Source organism: Schistocerca gregaria, chromosome 2, assembly GCF_023897955.1.
Source record: "Schistocerca gregaria isolate iqSchGreg1 chromosome 2, iqSchGreg1.2, whole genome shotgun sequence".
Taxonomy (NCBI): Eukaryota; Metazoa; Arthropoda; class Insecta; order Orthoptera; family Acrididae; genus Schistocerca; species Schistocerca gregaria.
This window is the reverse complement of record NC_064921.1, coordinates 573024955-573047392: the sequence shown is the minus strand read 5'-3', so window position 1 is coordinate 573047392 and position 22438 is coordinate 573024955. Positions and strand designations below refer to the sequence as shown.

General features: G+C 38.2%; 1 protein-coding gene across 1 annotated transcript in view; it reads left to right on the top strand.

The window, feature by feature from the left end:
- Positions 1-3895: 3895 nt before the first annotated feature.
- The window catches only part of LOC126335879 (uncharacterized), a 148897-nt gene continuing 130354 nt past the window's right edge, over positions 3896-22438 (top strand). The window contains exon 1 of the mRNA XM_049999349.1: positions 3896-4183. Within this exon, the coding sequence (XP_049855306.1) occupies positions 3896-4183 (288 nt within the window). The remainder of the gene's footprint in view (positions 4184-22438) is intronic.

Genomic DNA, 22438 nt, shown 5'->3' with positions numbered 1-22438 from the left:
CACAGTTGAAATATGGTCACTATTTTTATTTACTTAAATTTGGCATATTTCATGACAGTACTTTTTCCGTAAAATGTTTACAAGGCGATATTTGTCTTGGCTTCAGTTGTCTAGTGGAAGTATGATTCCACTATGCAGTTTTGTTGGATGCAGAAATATCCTGATTCAATGCGTTTGTCTCATTTTTTGGTGCTCCGAATACCATTTCTTCAAATGTGGTTTCTTCTTAAATTTTATATAGAAAAAGTAATAACATAATTCTTTTTTTTTTATTCACTTCCAAATTATTATGACGGTGACCTGCACATTGTTCAACTATCAACACACACCACGTGTTCACTGCCGACTGCCGACTGACTACAGTCAAAGACGTCTCCAGTGTCAAAGACATTTTAAACAACACACAAGCTTCCACTTGTAATCAGTCTTTTTGATATTCTTCATCACATTTACTAATAGTGATCAATATGCTTTCACTCTCAGAAATATAAGTAAATTAATAAAAAATAAGCCAAATTACAATTAAAAAAGTTCTGACAAAAATAAAAGAAAACATTTACAATTTGGTATCGACAAATCCGGTAGAAAATAACAATCTCTCAGATCCATTACATGATCTATCACTCACGTCAAATGAGAATGTCCACACATTGCAGTATTGCAGGAGTCACAGCTGTGTGCAGCTGGTCAACATGTGGGAGACTGAACATATTTGCGTGACCTTTTTGTGATGATGACAGACATCTCACACAATGACTCACTGTGTTGTTGTTCACTGTCAGGTTTCCATAGACATTCTGCAAGAGCCTATGAAGATCTGAAATGCTCTAGTTTTCTGCCAAATGAAACTCAGTGATAGCTCTCTGCTTGGAACACACCTCTGTTACAGACACCATTTATAAAGCAACTTATAATACCACCACATTTTGGAACTTCATACAAATTTAGGGACTGAAGCAGGAAAATTCCATGATGTCACACTACAAATTCTGCATTTTTTCAACAAACTGATCTCTAAGAAAGATGTGATGAATTACTTATTGAACACCTTTTGTAGTTTCTCTTAAAGCCTCTGCACTTACTTCTATAGAATTAAAAAATTATTGTTTTCTTATGCAGGTTAAACATCAATGCCCTACCCCATACCATCCAAACCCCTCCTTTGCTGAGAGTGTGAATCACAATTTGCGACTGGCCCTTATTGCTTACCACCACAATAATAGAAGTGGGATGATACACTGAGTTGACTAGACCATGAATTTAATACCACTAACTATGAGAATCATCAGAATGCCTCTGTCATTTGATGTTCTTCTACTAGCCCAACTCTCCATTGAGTAATTTGTAGAGAACTGATCATGTGCTGCCATAGAGGATTTCTCCTACAGCGTTAGAGAACAATGATCCAAAGCCTGGAACAATATACAAGAGCTGCAACATAGGCAAGAACTTAGCAATAATAAGGGGAGGTGACCTTGTAATTACCAGGTTAGCAATAAGGTGTTCATGAACAAGACTGTGTGATAAGCCAGGCTAGTGAGAGAGTCTTGAAGAAACTTCTGCCCACTTTAAGGGAGCATTTGCCACCCAATGTTTGCTTACTCCAGCCACGATCCAGCTCAAGAGCAGTGAGCTTCTTCAGGCCCATGTCTCGCAGGAGGTGTCCTTTGACAAGTTCTGCTGCCACATAGTTAGTGGCCTGGGGTAGTCCAAAATTTTCAGGAAGGAGATTTTGCTGAGTGTTCATCTGTAGGTCAGTTTGGATTACTGCATTTACAGTGTGCACCCCTGTTTCACTCAGCTGGCAAGGCAGTCTTTCTTCATCATGTGATGTGATAGAGTGTGCAGCTTCTGCAGGACAATGACAATTTTGTGGTAGAGTGTGCCAGATGTGGCTTTGTTGGATCAGTAGGTATTTCCAGCTCAGATGTCACATAGGCTATAGAACTCTTGCAGTTGCGAAACCTAGTGCATAATTAGATCTTGCAATGATTGTGTTGTTGTATAGAGTGAGCAGCAAAATTGTATCATGGGTGTTGTTTTTATCTTGTTTGTTACCAGTGTAGGTAACTTCCCTCATTAAATCACCGAATTGAGGATTGGTATCAATGTTTGGGATGTATGGCACATACCCACTCAAGTTCAGGCATTGTGTCTAGGTGGCAGTGTAGCTATCGTGCTGAGGAGGTTTTTGCATTGGGCAGTTGCTTATTTAACTGTTAATTAAACAATGGAAAGTCCATGTTAGAATATTAACAATATTATTAAAAAGAAACAATGCTACTCACTGTAAAGGTGACATGTTGAGTTGCAGAAAGCCATGATGAAAGCACTGTAACTTCTCAGCCAAAGACTAGTTCAGGAAAGAAAACAACACTCTCATTCACACAAGAAAGCACATCTCACACACAAATGACTCCTGCCTCTGGCCACTCTGGCTAGACTGCAACAGAAATGCATCAAGTAGGAGCCAAAATCTGCAATGGCACAGGGAAGTGGAAGTGATAGGAGGGTACATTTGGGGAGAAGAGGAACTGGTGTTGCCTTGTAGATCATGCAGGGACTAGAGATGACATGACAGTTGGGTGGAGAGTGTGGGGACAGTATATTATCATAGGTTGAGGCCAAGATGATTTCAGGAGCAGAGAATGTGCTTTAAGGATAACTTTCCTCTTCACAGTTCAGAAAAACTGGCTGCGGAGGCGAGGATCCAAATTGGCCAGGTTGGGAAGCAGCTGGTGAAATCAAGCTTGTTAGTACAGCTGCATGTTGTGTCGCAGTGTGGTCCACTTTGCTCTTGACCATGCTTTGGTGGTGACCATTCATCCTCATGGACAGCTGGTTAGTAGTCACATCAAGATAAAAATCTGAACAGTGATTGCAGCAGAGCTGGTATATAACATAGTTGCATTCTCAGGTGGCCTGGCCTTTGATGGAGTAGCATAAGCCCATGACAGATCTGGTGTAGGAAGTGCTGGATGGGTGGGTCAGGCAGGTCTTGAATGTGGGTGTTCCACAGGGATATGGTCCCTGATGATATGATATGTTGTGGAGGTTGGGTTGGCAATAAAGCCACACTTTAGAATGGGTGGGAGAGATACTTGTGAGGATACCCTTTATATCAGAGCATTATGATTGTTGTGTCTGACTTCTTGGACACTGATTTGGCTAGTAATAATTCATTTCATTAGAACATTCTAAATAAGTAATACTATATTAATCACAACAGATTTTATCTTTGCCTGCTGTAGATATGAAACGGCACATGTGGACTTGCAGTTCAGAACACACTAAATGAGCCACAATAACTAAACGGTGAATTGGTACAACTTTAGAATGGTCATAATGTGCCTACAGTCACTACAAAACACAACTTCATAGACTCTTGTTGACATAGTTCTGATAGTGTTGGTGCATAGGCACAATTCACAGGCGACAGAAGTCTCATACTCCTCGATGGCTGACACAGGCTGTGTCATGGCCAGTATGCAGCACAATGACATTACTCTGACAGGAATTTCTTGGAACTGGGCAGGTTCTGATCTGAAACACAACAACCCTCCTAGCTTCTGGTGACACTATTTGAGGGCCGGTGTGTGGGAGTGGCACCTTGGAATTACGAGAGGCTTGGCTTATTCCTAGTGTTCCACAGGTGCTTTGTGATATCACTTTGCTGTGCACTACCTCTGCAGTGGGTGATACTTGGTGCGCCACTCTGGATAATCGATGACACTATGTTCCTCTCCTACAAGCATCTGCCTTGGCATCAGCTGTGGAGATGGGACATGACAATGAGGGCACAAATGGGACTACTGCAAGCTGACACATTTCGGAGGTAGATGGTGAAATTTCAGTCAGTGCCAAGCCCCGACCCACACTCCAATATCCATCCAGTATGTGGCTGGAAACCCCATCTGGGAAACCAACCATAGGATACACATTGGTGGTTGTAGGTGCACAGGCAGATGATGTGACAGGTGGACCACAGGAGACAACGTCTAGGCCCTCTGCGCGTTCAGATATGTTACCAGACATGACCCTGTTGTTGGCTGTGTTCCAGGCTGCCAGCACAACTGAAACTCTAGTGGTGGCAGCAGGTCAAACCCCATGGGCATCTTCCAAAGCAGAGGGGACATCTGCAACTGATGGTGGCTGTTGCATGCCCTGGCTGCATGCTGAATTTGTGAATAAAAAGGGGGCAGCAGAATCTCCCAAGTGGATTGGCCAAAGTTGTTTTTGATGCCACTTGTGCAAACCCCATCAGACCATGGATTTTGATGGTGGATGATGTAGGTGGAATGGGACGACTCTTCAGACACAACACCTTGTCTCCATCTGTGACCCTTGCTAAACTCACTTAAGATTACTTATTGCTAAGGCCGAAACAGTGATGCGGAAGAAGGGCCTCTGAAAGTGATGTAGCAAATGAAGCAGAGTCATATGATGTTGACATGCAGGAACTCAGTTGGCCACTTTCATGTTATGCTCTTGCTGATAGGAAGAAGATGTGCCAGAAGCTCTGATATACGGTCTACTGTTCTGATGAAATTTGAATAAAGAAAGTTCAACTCAACCACATCAATCACCACAGTAGCACCAAGAGAGTTCTGTAAACTACTTGTATCTCAAAACTGAATTGTACACCAATGGTAAAAAAAAAAAACTAATCAATTTCATTATGAGAGCTTGTCTACAGCTGGCTGAGAAAGATCATACTAAAGATGGGCTCTTATTATACAATAGAGTATCAGGCAGTTTAAAAATATAGAATCACTACCAATCTTCAAAACAAAACTTAGTGTGTACTTGTAAACATAATGTTTTTAGCGTTATAGATTTTTTTAAAAGCACTCCAAAAGAATTAGAAATAAGTTGTAGTAGTAAGGCAGTGTCCTAAGAAAGTTTCTACAGATAGTATATCAGAGAGAAGTACGCATGGATTTTATCATATGTTTGATCAAAACTCAGGTATTGCAGCAGAAAATGAAATTAGGTGCCTATATGTAGTAAATTAAGTTTTTAATAAAATGTTCAGTGTTGTAGTCTTCTATAGGGAAAGTTTTCTTTTGCATGGATTACAAGGAAGGATACATTTATTGCTATATTCAACCACTTAAATGATGATCTTCACATCACACAACAGAAAGCAGTGTCTACATTGGGTACTGAAGCAAGACACTTTGTCACAGCTATGTTCATAATTCCAAACTCTGCCTATTACTGTCAGTTAGATAGCTTCTTTTGATACTGTCAACAGACAAGATGGCTCCTTATATTATCTCATAGTACCTCTATGATCTATCTATTATATTGCACAGTGAAATGGTACACAGCAACCGAATAAGAACAAATTGTAACATCCATTTTTGAGTCTGAAATTGTAAACGTGACTGTGACAAAGCATTTTACTTCAGTAGATGAAGCAAATACTTCTGCCCACCAGTTATCTAAAGATGACTTCTCAACTAGTCAAAACTAGTAACCACTGTATCCTTACTTGTTCCTAAAGAAGACTACACACTATATTTAAAGATTGCCTGTTACAACAGTGATAATTTCAGGTAACTGTAATAAAGTGTTTGTTTGCTTATCTTTCCATTAACTGTTACATATATGTATTGCATCTATCTATTTTAGAACAATATAAGTACTCAGATTGTAATTTATCTTGTAACTGTAAATCGCAAATGTACATTGATGTATCCAAAATCACTCTAATGATCATAAATAAAATATGTAAAGCTTCATCTTGCATATATGAGTATGTTTTTCTGCCTACTGTGAAGAAGTATGTTGCCAGATAGCTTAGTATCATTTTCAGTATTGCTTATATATCTGTTAAACCTTTAATGTCTCAATTATAAGGTGAGTTATTAACTTGAGTCCTTATACTAGCAATACACAGTTTTAGAATGTAGTGAATGCCACAAGCCGGGACCTAAAATACACACTGATTGTAAACTTTCTGTTTAAAGCACATGAGAAACCTAGTTTTGAAAACTCTGAAAACATTTCAGGCCATTTTTAACCTGTTTATTACTTTTAGAATTACCACTTGTATTTAAAGTATTTTGGTAATTTGTAGAAGCTATGGCCAATAAGATACCTTACATTTCCACTTTGCTTTGAACGTTTGGGGCTTCTAGTCAGATGACTGTCAGCAAGTTGTTAAATGACTTTTGCATCAGAATAGAAAACTCCATTCTGAACCACATTCAAAGACACAAAGTCCACATGGATAACACTTTCACTTCTAGTATATTTGTTGTGAACATCAAAGATAATCCTAAATTTATCCTTTGTATTTAAGGAGACTACTGTTGTTGTTGTGGTCTTCAGTCCTGAGACTGGTTTGATGCAGCTCTCCATGCTACTCTATCCTGTGCAAGCCTCTTCATCACCCAGTTCCCCCTGCAACCTACATCCTTCTGAATCTGCGTAGTGTAGTCATCTCTTGGTCTCCCTCTACGACTTTTACCCTCCACACTGCCCTCCAATACTAAATTGGTGATCCCTTGATGCCTCAGAACATGTCATACCAACCGATCCCTTCTTCTGGTCAAGTTGTGCCACAAACTTCTCTTCTCCCCAACCCTATTCAATACTTCCTCATTAGTTATGTGATCTACCCATCTAATGTTCAACATTCTTCTGTAGCACCACATTTCAAAAGCTTCTATTCTCTTCTTGTCCAAACTATTTATCGTCCATGTTTCACTTCCATACATGGCTACACTTCATACAAATACTTTCACAAATGTCTTCCTGACACTTAAATCTATACTCGATGTTATCAAATTTCTCTTCTTCAGAAAAGATTTCCTTGCCATTGCCAGTCTACATTTTATATCCTCTCTACTTTGACCATCATCAGTTATTTTGCTCCCCAAATAGCAAAACTCCTTTACTACTTTAAGTGTCTCATTTCCTAATCTAATAACCCGACTTAATTCGACTACATTCCATTATCCTCGTTTTGCTTTTGTTGATGTTCATCTTATATCCTACTTTCAAGACACTATCCATTCCGTTCAACTGCTCTTCCAAGTCTATTGCTGTCTCTGACAGAATTACAATGTCATCAGCGAACCTCAAAGTTTTTATTTCTTCTCCATGGATTTTAATACCTACTCCAAACTTTTCTTTTGTTTCCTTCACTGCTTGCTCAATATACAGATTGAATAACATAGGGGAGAGACTACAACCCTGTCTCACTCCCTTCCCAACCACTGCTTCCCTTTCATGTCCCATGACTCTTATAACTGCCATCTGGTTTCTGTACAAATTGTAAATAGCCTTTCGCTCCCTGTATTTTACCCCTGCCACCTTCAGAATTTGAAAGAGAGTATTCCAGTCAACATTGTCAAAAGCTTTCTCTAAGTCTACAAATGCTAGAAACGTAGGTTTGCCCTTCCTTAATCTAGCTTCTAAGATAAGTCGTAGGGTCAGTATTGCCTCACGTGTTCCAACATTTCTACGGAATCCAAACTGATCTTCCCCAAGGTCAGATTCTACTAGTTTTCCCATTTGTCTGTAAAGAATTCAAGTTAGTATTTTGCAGCTGTGACTTATTAAACTGATAGTTCGGTAATTTTCACATCTGTCAACACCAGCTTTCTTTGGGATTGGAATTATTATATTCTTCTTGAAGTCTGAGGGTATTTCACCTGTCTCATAAATCTTGCTCACCAGATGGTAGAGTTTTGTCAGGACTGGCTCTCCTAAGGTCGTCAGTAGTTCCAATGGAATGTTGTCTACTCCGGGGGCCTTGTTTCGACTCAGGTCTTTCAGTGCTCTGTCAAACTCTTCACGCAGTATCGTATCTCCCATTTCATCTTCATCTACATCTTCTTCCATTTCCATAATATTGTCCTCAAGTACATCGCCCTTGTATAGACCCTCTATATACTCCTTCCACCTTTCTGCTTTCCCTTCTTTGCTTAGAACTTGGTTTCCATCTGAGCTCTTGATGTTCATACAAGTGGTTCTCTTATCACCAAAGGTCTCTTTAATTTTCCTGTAGGCAGTATCTATCTTACCCCTAGTGAGATAAGCTTCTACATCCTTATATTTGTCCTCTAGCAATCCCTGCTTAGCCATTTTGCACTTCCTGTCGATCTCATTTTTGAGACGTCTGTATTCCTTTTTGCCTGCTTCATTTACTGCATTTTTATATTTTCTCCTTTCATTAATTAAATTCAATATTTCTTCTGTTATCCAAGGGTTTCTACTAGCCCTCGTCTTTTTACCTACTTGATCCTCTGCTGCCTTCACTACTTCATCCCTCAAACCTACCCATTCTTCTTCCACTGTATTTCATTCCCCCATTCCTGTCAATTGCTCCCTTATGCTCTCCCTGAAACTCTGTACAACCTCTGGTTCTTTCAGTTTATCCAGGTTCCATCTCCTTAAATTTCCACCTTTTTGCAGTTTCTTCAGTTTTAATCTACAGGTCATAACCAATAGATTGTGGTCAGAGTCCACATCTACCCCTGGAAATGTCTTACAATTTAAAACCTGGTTCCTAAATCTCTGTCTTACCATTATATAATCTATCTGAAACCTGTCAGTATCTCCAGGCTTCTTCCATGTATACAGCCTTCTTTTATGATTCTTGAATCAAGTGTTACCTATGATTAAGTCGTGCAAAATTCTACCAGGTGGCTTCCTCTTTCATTTCTTTGCCCCAGTCCATATTCAACTACTATGTTTCCTTCTCTCCCTTGTCCTACTACCGAATTCCAGTCACCCGTGACTATTAAATTTTCGTCTCCCTTCACTGTCTGAATAAGACTACTATCAGGGAGTAAATGTATTAGCACATGAGTGTATGATTCCCAAGATCTCTAAAGACATTTCCAAAAGGCGTTTCATCATAAACTTTAGGTAATATTCTTACAGCATGCTTCTGTAGAATAAATACTATTTTCATGTTTACTGCACTGCCCAAGAAGGCTGTGCCATAGGAAAATATTGTGTGAATTATAGTTCCTCATTTTTTATTTTATTTCCTTTATTTTACACATCTTGATCTGGAGGACCCAACAGGAGATCATATTGCCCTGGTTGTGGAACAAGTCAGTACATAAAAGTGACACACACTACTGTTTGTAAAAAGTTAAACACTCAGAGGCAGTGGTCTACAATGCCATGATAAGAGGATGTATAAAATTGATTTAAATGGCACAGATGTGGCATACATGTAACCCCAACAGCTTCCTTTTCTGTGTGACCAGACAGGTCAGTGTCACCCAATGCTCAGCCAGACTGAAACAATCACATGAAGCAAGTGCCACTATGCCACACCAACATCACAGAGTGGAATATTAGCATGTGAGTGTGCTTGAACAGGGCAGAATAATTTGTCTCTGGAAGGCAGGTTTGTTGTTCTGTGACATTGCTGTTTGTATGGGGCATGCTGCATCAATGTGGAAGCAATGTGGAACCAGTGGAGAGAAGAGGGCAATACACAGCCCTAACAGGGCACTTGATGACATGATGAGACTACAGTGTGAGATGAGTGCCATCTTGTCTGCTTGGCTGTAATGGACAGAATAGCTTCATGCACAGTATTTGCACGATTTACTCCTACATCTACATCTGTACTCTTAAAACCACTGTGAGGTGCATATCAGAGGGTACACATCAGTGTACCAGTTACTAGGGTTTCATTAACATATGGAGTGTGGGAAGAATGATTGTTTGAATGTCTCTCTGCATACAGTAATTATTCTAATTTTATCTTATGCAGTAATTACTCTTATCTTATCTTTAAGCTCCCTATGTGAGCAATATGAAGAGGTTGCAGTATATCCCTAGAGAAATCATTTAAAGCCAGTTCTTGAAAGTTTTTTTATTGACTTTCCCAGGATACTTTACATCTATCTTCAAGAGTCTCCCAGTTCAGTTCCTTCAGTATTTCTGTGACACTCTCTCATGGATTAAACAAACCTGTGACCATTTGTGCTGCCCTTCTCTGTATAAGTTCAATATCCCCCATTAGTCCTACAGGGTAAAGTTCCACACATATGAGCAATATTCTAGAATGGGTTACTTGAGTGATCTGTAGGCAGTCTCCTCTGTAGACTGATTGCACTTCCCCAGTATTCTGCCAATAAACCAAAATCTACCACCTGCTTTACTTACAACTGAACCTATGTGATCATCCTACAAAGTGTCACACCGATGTATTTTTATGAGTTGGCTGATCCCAATAGTGACTCATAGAAGAAGGTGTAATTAGATGAATGATGAATACTAACTTCATTAATGAAGGTTCATTCAGCACTTGCACATAGAAAAGAGCAGAGCAAACTGCCTCCAGCCAGAACACATACTGTATCTATATAGTTACAGAACATTCCAGTAGAATGATTCTTGACATTTGTGGATACTTCTAGAATGTACTCAAACCACATATAAAAATTAAAATTTTACAGTTCAGGTACATTTTAAACTCACGACCCTGCATGCAACAGTCTAGCATCATAAGCACTACACTACGGTGATTGTGCTACTCAGCTTCTTCTGTGACAATATCATAGTCATAGGATACTACTTTTTTTCATTTTGTGAAATGCAAAATTTTACATTTCTGAACATTTAGAGCAAGTTTCTGATCTCTGCACCACATTGAAATCTTATTAAGATCTGCCTGAATATTTATGCAGCTTTTTTCAAATAATACTTCATTACAGATAACTGCATAATTTGCAAAAAGCCTGATTTTACTGTTAATATTGTCTGCAAGGTCATTACATACAACATAAAAACCAAGAGTCCCAGCACATTTCCCTGGGGCACACCCAAAGTTATTTCTACATTTGACAATCACTCTCCATCCAAGATAATATTCTGTGTCCTCCCCACCAAAAAGTCCTCCAATCAGTCACAAATTTTACTTGATACACTGTATGATCATACTTTTGGCAATAACCGTAATTGTGGTACTGAGTCAAGCACTTTTCAGAAATCAAGAAATACTGAATCTTCCTGGTTGCCTAGGTTTCATATGAATGATCTTTCCGGAATCCATGCCAGTTGGCATGGAGGAGGTCATTCTCTTCCAGATACCTCATTATGTTTGAGCTCACAATATGTTATAAGATTCTACAACAAACTGATGTCAAAGCTATTGGATGGTAGTTTTGTGAATCACTTCTACTACCCATCTTGTAGGTGAGTGTGACCTCTGCCATTTTTTTAAGAATTGGGTATGGCATTTTGTTTAAGGGATTTACACTAGATTATAGTTAGAAGAGAGACTAACTCAGCTCCAAATTCAATGTAGAATCTGACAGGTATTTCTTTGGGGTATGGAACTTCGTTCAGTTTTAAAGGTTTCAGCAGTTTCTCAACACCACTGATGCTAATACTTATTCACCTTTTCAGTGGTACAAGGATTAAATTGGGACTATTGTCTTGTGTTTTCCTTTGTAAAGAAACATTTCAAAATGGAGTTAAGAATTTCAGCTTTTGCTTTGTTACCCTCAATTTCAATTCCTCTCTCATTTGCTAGGGAATGAACACTAACTTTAGTGCAATTAACAGCCTTTACACATGACCATAATATCTTTGGGTTGTGTGAATGATCACTTGACATCATTCTGCTGTGGCATTCATTGAAGGCTTCACACATTATTTTACACCTATTATGCAGTAATCTCTGTTTCTTTAGAAATTTCTTTATAGTGACTCTGTACCATGGAGATTCCCTCCCATTATGAGTTGTTCTACTGCATACATATCCAGTCAGAGCATGGCCAACTATTCTTTTACATTTGAGCCAGAGTTCCTCTACATGCTCCTGCCCTGTGCTGGATGTTTCAGGTTCCTCATCAAGATATAACACTACTGATTCTTTATCTAGTTTACTAAACATATATATTTTTCTGCTTGTTTTGGTTTTACTTTGTACTTTGTTAATCATTGTTGCCACAACTATGTTATGGTCACTGACATCAGATACAGTATGGAAATCCTCAACGACATCAGGTCTATTTGTTACCATTTGATCCAATATATTTCCATCATATTGGGGGGGGGGGGGGGTAGTTTTCAGAGAAGGCCTTTAGTAAAGTTTCACAGGATGTCTTATCACACCCACCCCTAACAAAACTGTAATTTTTCCAGTTGATTGTTGTATGATTAAAGTCTCCACTAATGATTACACTATGACTGGGGAACTTACATACAAGTGAACTGAGGTTTCTCTAAAGTTTTCATTTATATTAGGAGATGAGTTTTGTGGGTAATAACAGCATCCAATTATCATTTTATGTGCACCCTTGATACTACGTCTTGCCCAGTCAGTCTCACATGGAGCTTCAATTTCCATCATAGTGAATTTGAGTTTCTTGTCTACTGTGAAAATTCACCACCTCCATTTCCTATATGTCTATCGTTTTGATATACACTTAAATTTTTCCCAAAAATCTCACCACTATCAGTTTCTGGTTTCAACCACCTTTCTTTACCTAGTATCATGTGAGCCTTGCTGCTTTTTATGAGCGCTTCAAACTCTCCACTTTGTTGCAAATGCTTCAGGAGTTTACCTCTCACCAGTGCAAGGCATTTCTTTTGATCTTACACTGATACTTACAGATTTCCTACAGCTATCATTATCTGGATTGGATGGGGAGTTGCCTAATATAAAATACCCTTGTGTGCACCCCACACACTGTCAGCTACCTGAGTAGCTTTGATGTGTAGTGTACACCTGACCCACTTATGGGAACCCTACAGTTCTCAACCATAGGTGCAAGTCCAAGAAGTCACAGTCAAGCTCGTCATAGAACCTTCAAAGTGTCTGGTTCAATGCTTCCACTCAACTCAGAACGAAAGTGCCATGATCATTTCTAGGGACAATGCTGCAAATTGCAAGCTTTGTTGAAACTCGATCTGCAAGGCTGATCTTCTCAACCTTTCTCTGTCATTTGCCCGAATGATGCAAGAATGACCTCAGTGCCCAGATGACAGGCACTACAACCTGCAGTTGGTTGCACCCTGTTCACTCAATGGCTGCCCGACTAGCCTCTTTGACACGTTGAATGAGATCCTCCATGCATACACATTGAGTGCACCTTGTGTCCTTTTCTGTTCATTGCTTCCATTTCCCTAAGGGGTACCTGTGATGACACAAGACAAAACATGTTTCCCCAAAGCAGGTGAAGTGAGTCCCACTGGTTCAGTTTCACCCTAAACTTGTTGGATAGGGGAGTCAGTGTATCATCCTTAGTCTCCCTGGTCCCCATCCACCCCCTACAGGGTGCCTAGCTCTACCACTGGCATACCACTCACAGTCAAGTGAACAGGTAATGACAGATCCTATACTTTCTGCAGAGGAGACAGGAGCCACAGGAGAGTATAGTAGTTGAGGTATCTCTGGTGAGGTATCATAGGTACACAACTCTCGGAAGCTCTTGCAACACACCAATTTGCAGCAGCTGCCAACCATTGGACAGTAATCATGGTGATTTCCAGCTACTTACAAATGCCAAACAATTTATCCCATGTTTCAGAACATCATTCACTATGGTACTGCATTTTGGTTGGTGCAATGTATGACAAGGCAGTTGACAAATAACTTTAAATTAAGTCAACTGATTGTATTTTATTCTGTTGAGCTAAAAAGTTTCTAAATTCCTATAAGAATTGAAGCTAATACACAAAATGAGATTTCTATTGAGGCAACACAAAAACCTGTGGTAAAAATTATTAGTTTCCAAAAATGTTTTGATGTTAATTACAGGTGTTAGCAAACTCAAAAACAGAATTAATTTATGATAAATGCAGATAACATATAGAGCTACTCCTTTTTTAAGAAAAAGCAGATAACATATAGAGCTACTCCTTTTTTAAGAAAAAGCAGATAACGTATAGAGCTACTTCTCTTTAATGGAAAACTAGATATAACACAATATCTTAGTTGGAAAATCTGCTACAGTACCTAAATCACAATCATCAATTTACTACAAATTTCTCATATATTATGCAAAGGTCAATGGTAGCTTCTGAAAAATCTCAAAAATGCCCATTTATTTGTGATGTATTCTTTGGCTGTACTGTGAACCATAAACACTGATTTGCTATTAAATAAATTATGTATCCAAAACACTAATACTGGTTGGAGCACTGCAGTGGATCTGAATATGTCTGCATTGATGATTAAATGCTGTCTTCTGTGGGCCATAATAGTGGAACACATGCTATTGTGTCAGCTTCCACTGACCAGAACCTACCAATTGACTGCAATGAGCATGTGAGTACTGACACTAACTTTCTGAGTGGCAAAATGGCCCCTTATGTGTTCGATGCTGCCACGGTGAATGCACTTCGACGGACTGTATTTTTGAGTGGCATAGTAGACAAATAGCAAGTGTGACAGTTTTGGGCACCATTGCCTTTAACACATGATCTTGTTTCCTATGTCTTGAGGGCATTCTGAACAGCTACCATTATATCAGGAAGGTTTTACAGCCCAAAGCACTGCCCTTCCTGCAGGCTGTTTCACACACTATATTTCAGCTGGACAACACCCAGACACATGTGGGGAATAAAGTGCAAGCCTTCTCTGAATAACGACAGATACCACTGCTTCACTGGCCTATCTGTTCACCTGACATGTCGCCCACCAAACATGTCTGGGATACAGTTGATTGGCAACTTGTTAATTCAGGTCCTCCTGCAGTCACAGTTGATGCTTTATGGGCACACCTACAAACTGCAGCAGCAGCACTCTTTGATTCCATGCCACGACATCTAGTGGCTCTGATTGCAGCATGTCGTGGCGGCTACTCTGTATTGATTTTCCACAGTCACAGTGCATGTACAGTTCTGCAGTGCTAATCACTTGTGTAGTGTCATGTCCCTTATCTGTGGAACAAATTTCATTGTGATCATGTCTTTTGGTCTTTGTGTTTCACTTTTCCAAAATAGCAGTATAGATAATATTAAATGTAGGCAAATCTTGTGCACATAATAAGCTGAAAGTGTGTGTTGCTAAAGCAAATAATATAAAAGAGGAGAGCTCCACAGAAATTCTTCAGTTTAAAATAGAATGTGTGAGGATTACAAGAAGTTGTTTTTTAATTCTTGTGATAGCCTATTGAAAATGGATGCCTCAGAATACTGCATGGCTTCCTACATAAAGAGTCAATCCAGATGCAAGATTGTATTTCTATCTAGAGTTAACTGAGTGAAATCTGCTAATTTTCTAGAATAAGCTCATATTTTTATCTTCATGTATTCTAATTGTAACCTCTCATTATGATGTGGAATTAATCAGATTTATGACTGTAGCTCACTTGCTTCACAAAAAAGTGGTGAAATGCTGCCCATTTACATGATTCCTTAAGTTTTTTTCCTTCCTCACACACATTTAGAAATTCTGTTATGGAGTAGAAGAAGTTGTCTAGCAGATATGATTTCAGTTTATGTTTGCAGTTAATTTCATCATCTGTTAAATTCTTTACATCATAGGATAAGTGGTCACAAATTCTTATAGGTGAATGTCTCATTCCTTCCATTGAGTGACAGATAGTGTAAATAATTACTTCTGCAAGTATTATATTTATTACTATTTTTGCATGCTGTGGGAAACTGAGAGGCTGTTCTCTGCATATCAAAGAGCTGTCTCCGGTAAATTTTCTTTATTTCAAGCTTCCATGCAACAAAAATAATTTTCCTTCAAAAATGAGCACTTGACTGCAAAAGGCAAAGTTTCAGCACACACTTAATCTGACAGAGAGTTTTCACATTGTTCCTTGATGTCAAGTTTCCCCATAGTAAGAACCCATAGGATATTATTGAATGAAAACAGAAATAATAAGTAAATTTTTGACGTTTTTAACTAAGACTTCTTATCTGTTTAAATATACAGGATTTTTGAATTTTTGTTTACTAATTTATTCTCATACATAATTCTTAATCACATGGTTAGATCTTGTTCAGTACTGGAGTGCATTATTGTGTTTTATCTAAATACAATGACAGCCATTTACAGAGAACCTATTTTTAATTTTCATGTAAATATTATTTCCATTTTGAAGTGTTATAGTTACTCCATTATGATGATACCAAATTCAGTTTTTCTTCTTAAGTTCCACAACAACTGAATTTATTAGATTATTAATTAATTTCCTTGTAAAGCCAGAATTAGCGGTCAGTACATACCTCAGGAGATGAAATGTTTAATATTGGCAATCAACATACATGAAAGTAAAAATGGTGATACTATCCTAGACTTCGGAACAATCAGTCCTTCCTCAGGGAGGAATGAGGAATAGGTTGCAGAAGGTTGAAAGGGAAGTGTAGGTCATCCAGTGAGTACATGGATGGACAAAGATGAAAGTGGAGGTGTCAGACATAATACACTGGTATGCACTATGCCAGCTTTGGTCCAGAGATGATAAGGACAGAGTGAGAAGTAAAGGAACATTAGGGAGAACAGAAATGTACAATGCAATTAAGAACTAGGATAACAGGAAAAAGAAAAAGAGAGAGAAAGGGAGAAGGATGGGAGGGAGGAGAACAAAGATGAAAAAAAAAACAGTAAAGAAATTAAATGGATCATTCTAAGCCAAAGATGCAACAAAAAGTATAGTAAAAATGGGGCATATTAAGAAAGATTAAGTCTGGAGGGTGTTGGAAGGCAAGGGTGTGTTAGAGAGTAAGTTCCCATTTCTGGAGTTTGGAGAATTTACTATGAGAGAGAAGGATCCTTGTAGCCCATTTAGTATAGCAAATAGTCAGGTCCCTTGAGACATGCTGCAGTGCATGTTCAGCAACTGTGTGATGTGTGTCGCCATGGTCAAAAGTTCTTTTATGCACACTGAGTGCTTAACCAGTTTAATAGTAGGCACATCTCCATAAAATGCTGTGCAGTCAATGCAATTTAGTTGGTAAATAATGTGCATAATTTAGCAAGTTGCTGTGCCTTTGAGCTGGACTGGAGTACTGTTATTAGATGGGTGCATGGGATAAGTTTTACAGTGATGATGATTGCAGAGATGGAATTTTGGGATAGGAATATTGGTTTGGGGATGTCATTAGGTTGGCTAGGATGGTATGAAGATTTGGAGACTGACATTAAGTGGTGTCTGGAGAATACCAGGGATAAATTCTGCCAAAATTTTTACAGAGACGCAGACTGTGTTCAGAAAGGATAGATTAAATAAAGTAAGTGGTGATGTGTTTGTGTCTGTCAGTTGTAGTTTGACTTGTGAAGTTGAAATAGATAGTCCCTGTGAATTACTATGGGTAGAGGTTATACTCAAAGCCATACCAAAATAATAATTGACTCCTTTTACTGAGCCCCCTACTCAGATGATATAATAGGTGAATCATTCAAATAAAACTTTAATCTCATTACAAATAAGTACCCCACTCATACAGTTATAATTGGTGGAGACTTCAATTTACCCTCAATTTGTTGGTGAAAATACATGTTCAAAGTCAGTGGTAGACAGAAAACATCTTCTGAAATTGTACTAAATGCTTTCTCTGAGAATTACTTTGAACAATTAGTACACGAGCTTACACAAATTGTAAATGGATGCAAAAATACACTTGACCTCTTAGTGATAAATAATTCTGATCTAATAGAGAGCATCATGACAGATACAGGGATTAGTGAATATAAGGTCATTGTAGTGAGGCTCAAAACCATATTAACCAAAACCACTAAAAATAAACGCAAAATATATCTATTTAAAACAGCAGATAAAAATTCACTTGATGCCTTCCTGAAAGAGTCTCCATTCCTTCCAAGCTAATTATGTAAGTGTAGACCAGATATGGCTCAACTTCAGAGATACAGTATCGACAGCAATAGATAGATTCATACTGCATAACTTAATAAGAGACAGGACTGATCCACCATGGTACACAAAATACATCAGAACACTGTTGCAGAAGCAATGAAAAAAGCATGCTAAATTCAGAAAAACGCAAAATCCCCAAGACTGCCTAAGTTTCATGGAAGCTCGAAATTTAGTGCTGGCGTCAATGCAAGATGCTTTTAATAGTTTTCACAATGAAACATTGTCTCAAAATATGGTAGAAAACTCAAAGAGATTCTGGTTATATGTAATGTACATCAGTGGCAGAAACAGTCAATACTGTCACTGCGCAATAACGATGGAAATGTTACCGATGATGGTGCCACTAAAGCGGAGTTACTAAATACAGTTTTCCATAATTCCTTTACGAAAGAAGTTAAGTAAATATTCCAGAATCCAAAACCAGAACAGCTGTTAGCATGAGTGACATAAAAGTAGATATCTTAGGTGTTGTGAAACAACTCAAATCACTAACAAAAGGCAAGTTTTCCAGTCCAGACGGTATAACAATCAGGTTGCTTTCAGGGTACACAGACACAATAGCACCTTTCTTAGCAATCATATACAATCGTTCACATGACAAAAGGTCTGTTCCTAAGGATTGTAAAGTAGCACAGGTCACACCAATATTCAAGAAAGGAAATAGGAGTAATCCACTGAGTTACAGACCCATATCACTGACCTCAATTTGCAGTAGGATTTTGGAGCATATACTGTACTCAAACATTATGAATCACCTTGAAGAAAATGACTTATTGATACATAACCAACATTGATTCAGAAAATATCATTCTTGTGCAAGACAACTAACTCTTTATTCCCATTAAGTAATGAGTGCTGTCGACAAGGGATCTCAGATTGATTCCATATTCCTAGATTTCCGGAAGGCTTTTGATACCAATCCTCACAAGCAACTATTAATCAAATTGCATGCATATAGAGTATTGTCTCAGTTGTGTGACTGGATTCATGATTTCCTCTCAGAGAGGTCACAGTTCATAGTGATAGATGGTAAATCATCAAGTAGAACGGAAGTGACATCTGGCATTCTGCAAGGTACTGTCATAGGCCCTCTGAAAATCCTGATTTACATAAATGATCTAGGTGATAATCTGAGCGGCCCCCTTAGATTGTTTGCAGATGACACTGTAATTTACCATCTAGTAGAATCATCAGAGGATCAATTCCAATTACAAAATGATCTAGAAAGTATTTCTGTATGGTGCAAAAAGTGTCAATTGGCAATAAACAAATAAAATTACAAGGTCATCCACATGGGTACTAAAAGAAATCTGATAAATTCTGAGTATATGATAAATCACACAAATTGAAGGGCTGTCAATTTGACTAAATACCTAGCAATTACAATTATGAGCAACTTAAATTGGAAAGACCACATACATAATATTGTAAGGAAGGCAAACCTAAGACTGCACTTTGTTGGCAGAACACTTAGAAGATGTAACAAACCCACTAAAGAGACAGCCTACATTACACTTGTCGATCCTCTGCTGGAATATTGCTGCACGGTGTGGGTTCCTTACCAGGTAGGATTGATGGAGGACATTGAAAAAGTGGAAAGAAGGGCAGCTCGTTTTGTGTTATTGTGCAGTAGGGGTGAGAGTGTCACTAATATGATATGCTAGCCGGGGTGGCAGTCATTGAAACAAAGGCAGTTTTATCTTTTGAATGTGAAGATATTTTGTTGACACCCACTTACATACGGAGAAATGATCATCATAATAAAATAAGAGAAATCAGAGCTGGAACAGAAAGATTTAGGTGTTCCTTTTTCCCACACGCCATTCGAGAGTGGAATTGTAGAGAAGCAGTATGATAATGGTTCAATGAACCCTCTGCAATGCACTTACGTGTGAATTGCAGAGTAACCATGTAGATGTGGATGTAGATGTAGATGTAGATGTAGATGTAGATTTGAGGAATTCATAGCCTTGGCACAGTAAAGTATTGAGGCATTCAAGACCTAGGTGTTAGTGGGTAGCAAGAGGAGTGGTTTCAAGTCTTTTGGTACTGGGAACTCAATTAGTTAGTGGGTGATATGTGGATATTGCCCAGGAGATTCGTTTGTGAGTACGAACTGAGGGGTACTTTGTAATGTAGCAGACTAGATCATCACTTCATACAACCTGATCCTTATCTTTCCAGGATATTACACTAACTAATTGCATTCTTTGTAATTAACTAGTAATATAGTTGTTACATGATATCAGTATAATATGACCATATTAGAGGTTGAGACTGTGTAAGTTCCTTACCAATTCTTCATTAGTATGTAGTCACAAGTTGAATAAGTTGTATTTTACTGTTACTGTTGTACGGCGTGTTTCTGCATGCTAATGTTGCATGATTACATAGTCAGTAAGGAGAAGTTTGATGAGCTGTATTTCACTGTTCCTGATTAACTCATTATCACATGGCAGCAGTTAAAGTTTCAGAATACACTATGTCTGATTAACATCAAATTTGGTGGCTTGATAGTACTTTTATGGAAACTGGCTGTAACTTTTTCTGATTAGATATAGGATTATTTCATAATAGTTACTGTTTTCGAGATTCATTATGTTGAAGAGACAATTTTGTGAAAGTACACTGGGGTAGAAATTGTGAAATAATGAGTTCTATTGTACTTGTAACTATGTTCTGTGTGCACTGCAATCATTACTGTTCATTCTATACAAACTTGGAATTATTAGCTAAATAATTTACTAATAAAGGAATTCAATAACATTGTATATAAATAGAGAATCATTTTTGTGGAAGTCTTGTAGCAGAAAAGTTTCAGTGAGTTAATACAAGGCAGGCTTTTGAAATGGCTCCTGTAAAACATATCCTGTACTATGACCAATGTTGCTTCTAATGACTATATGATGAATTAATTGTACATTGAGATTAACATAATTAACACTGTGATTAACGTAATTAAAACTTTTGTCTGTTGTGTGCCATGCTTTTTGAGATACTGTGAATGATCTGCAGTAGTTAATTTGAAACATAAGATTATACAACAATTCTTCTCTATAACTTTAAAATAGTTATGTTCTTAATACATGTCACACTAATTAAGAGACACTACCAGTCATCTAGCAAAAAGGGTAAAAGTAATGACTGATACTTATACTACTGAGGAGGAATTAGTGATATTTTGTGCATTCTGCAATTTTTAATTTTGTGTGCTATGTGCTTAATGTTGTGTGCTATGTGCTTACTTGATTCTACATTAGTTGTTTTCATGACATGTGTTTTCACTAATAATCATTGGTTTAGAGTTTTTGAGGTAACTGTGATAATTTTATAAGAATTTGACTATTATAGTGAACCCAAATGCTAACCTTAGCCAGGTGACAGAAGACATTGTAAATTTTGAGTAAAGGATTTTACAAAGAGACTCATATTATCATAGTATGTGGAATAGGGAATAGCGTGGCTAAATACAGAAATTGTGGTATTAGGGGTGAAATGGATGAAATAGGAGTAGCATCTACATACCTAAATTTGAGCTTTGTGGAGGTCCTACAGCACCATGACCAGCCCTGGGTTAACACTGCTGTGAGCCATGTGAATCTGAGTTGAGCCAGCTGCTGCTGACTAAAATAAAATCCCATATGACTGCAGTGCCTGCTGCTGTAATTGGGAAATGGGGATATACTAGACATGTCTTACTCCTGAATGAGAGTGGGAAAGATAGGCTGACTGAGCTTCTTGCAGAAAATATACAGGGGCCATATCACACGAATGATCCCAGTGGTTACTTGTGTCAGAGATGTACCTTTTTGGTTGAAAACAGTAGTCAGGCACCCTGTTGTGAAAGAAGTTAAAATAACAGAAACGCCTCACAAAATGGTTAAGTATGCACAGAAAAGTAAGGTTAGCTTATTTCAGTAAAATATTGGTGGGTTGAGTAATAAGACAAAAGAGCTTCTTGTCTATTTGGAAAACATATAGAGCTCTATAAAGATAGACATATGTGCCAGTCTAAGCACCACATAAATTCAGGGTTAGAGAAGTTCTGTGCTCTAGCAACTTACTCACATAGAACTAATATGGGAAAAGGAGGAATTGTTACATATATTAAGACAGAATACAAGTTCAAATACATTGATACAAATATATTTTGTAGTGATGAGCACATAGGAGTGTGTGTTTGTGAATTAATACTGAAAAAAGTTCAGTTTCAAATGTAGCTGCATACAAATTCCCATTGGGAAATTTTGAACTGTTTGCTACGAATTTTGGTTCCTTACTATGCTATTTATCAGACAGCAGCAAGCAGTTAACTCTTTGACTGCTGTTGATGAGTTTATTCGTCATGATGCCTGCTGTTCCCTGGGTGCTGATGAAAAGTTTAGTCACAGTTACTACTCTGAGTGCTGTCAATGAGCTAAGTCACACCCATTCACTAGCCTCTGAGTGCTGATGACAAGTATAGATGCATCGCTTCCTGAGTGCTGATGATGAATAAGTTGAACAGTGGACTTCCCGCCCCATGTCTCAGTAGCCGTTCGCAGTTCTGGCTGCTAGCATGTCACCTTATTCTTTGTCTATTCTGAGCCTAGGCTTTGCATGACAGTTCCCTGTTC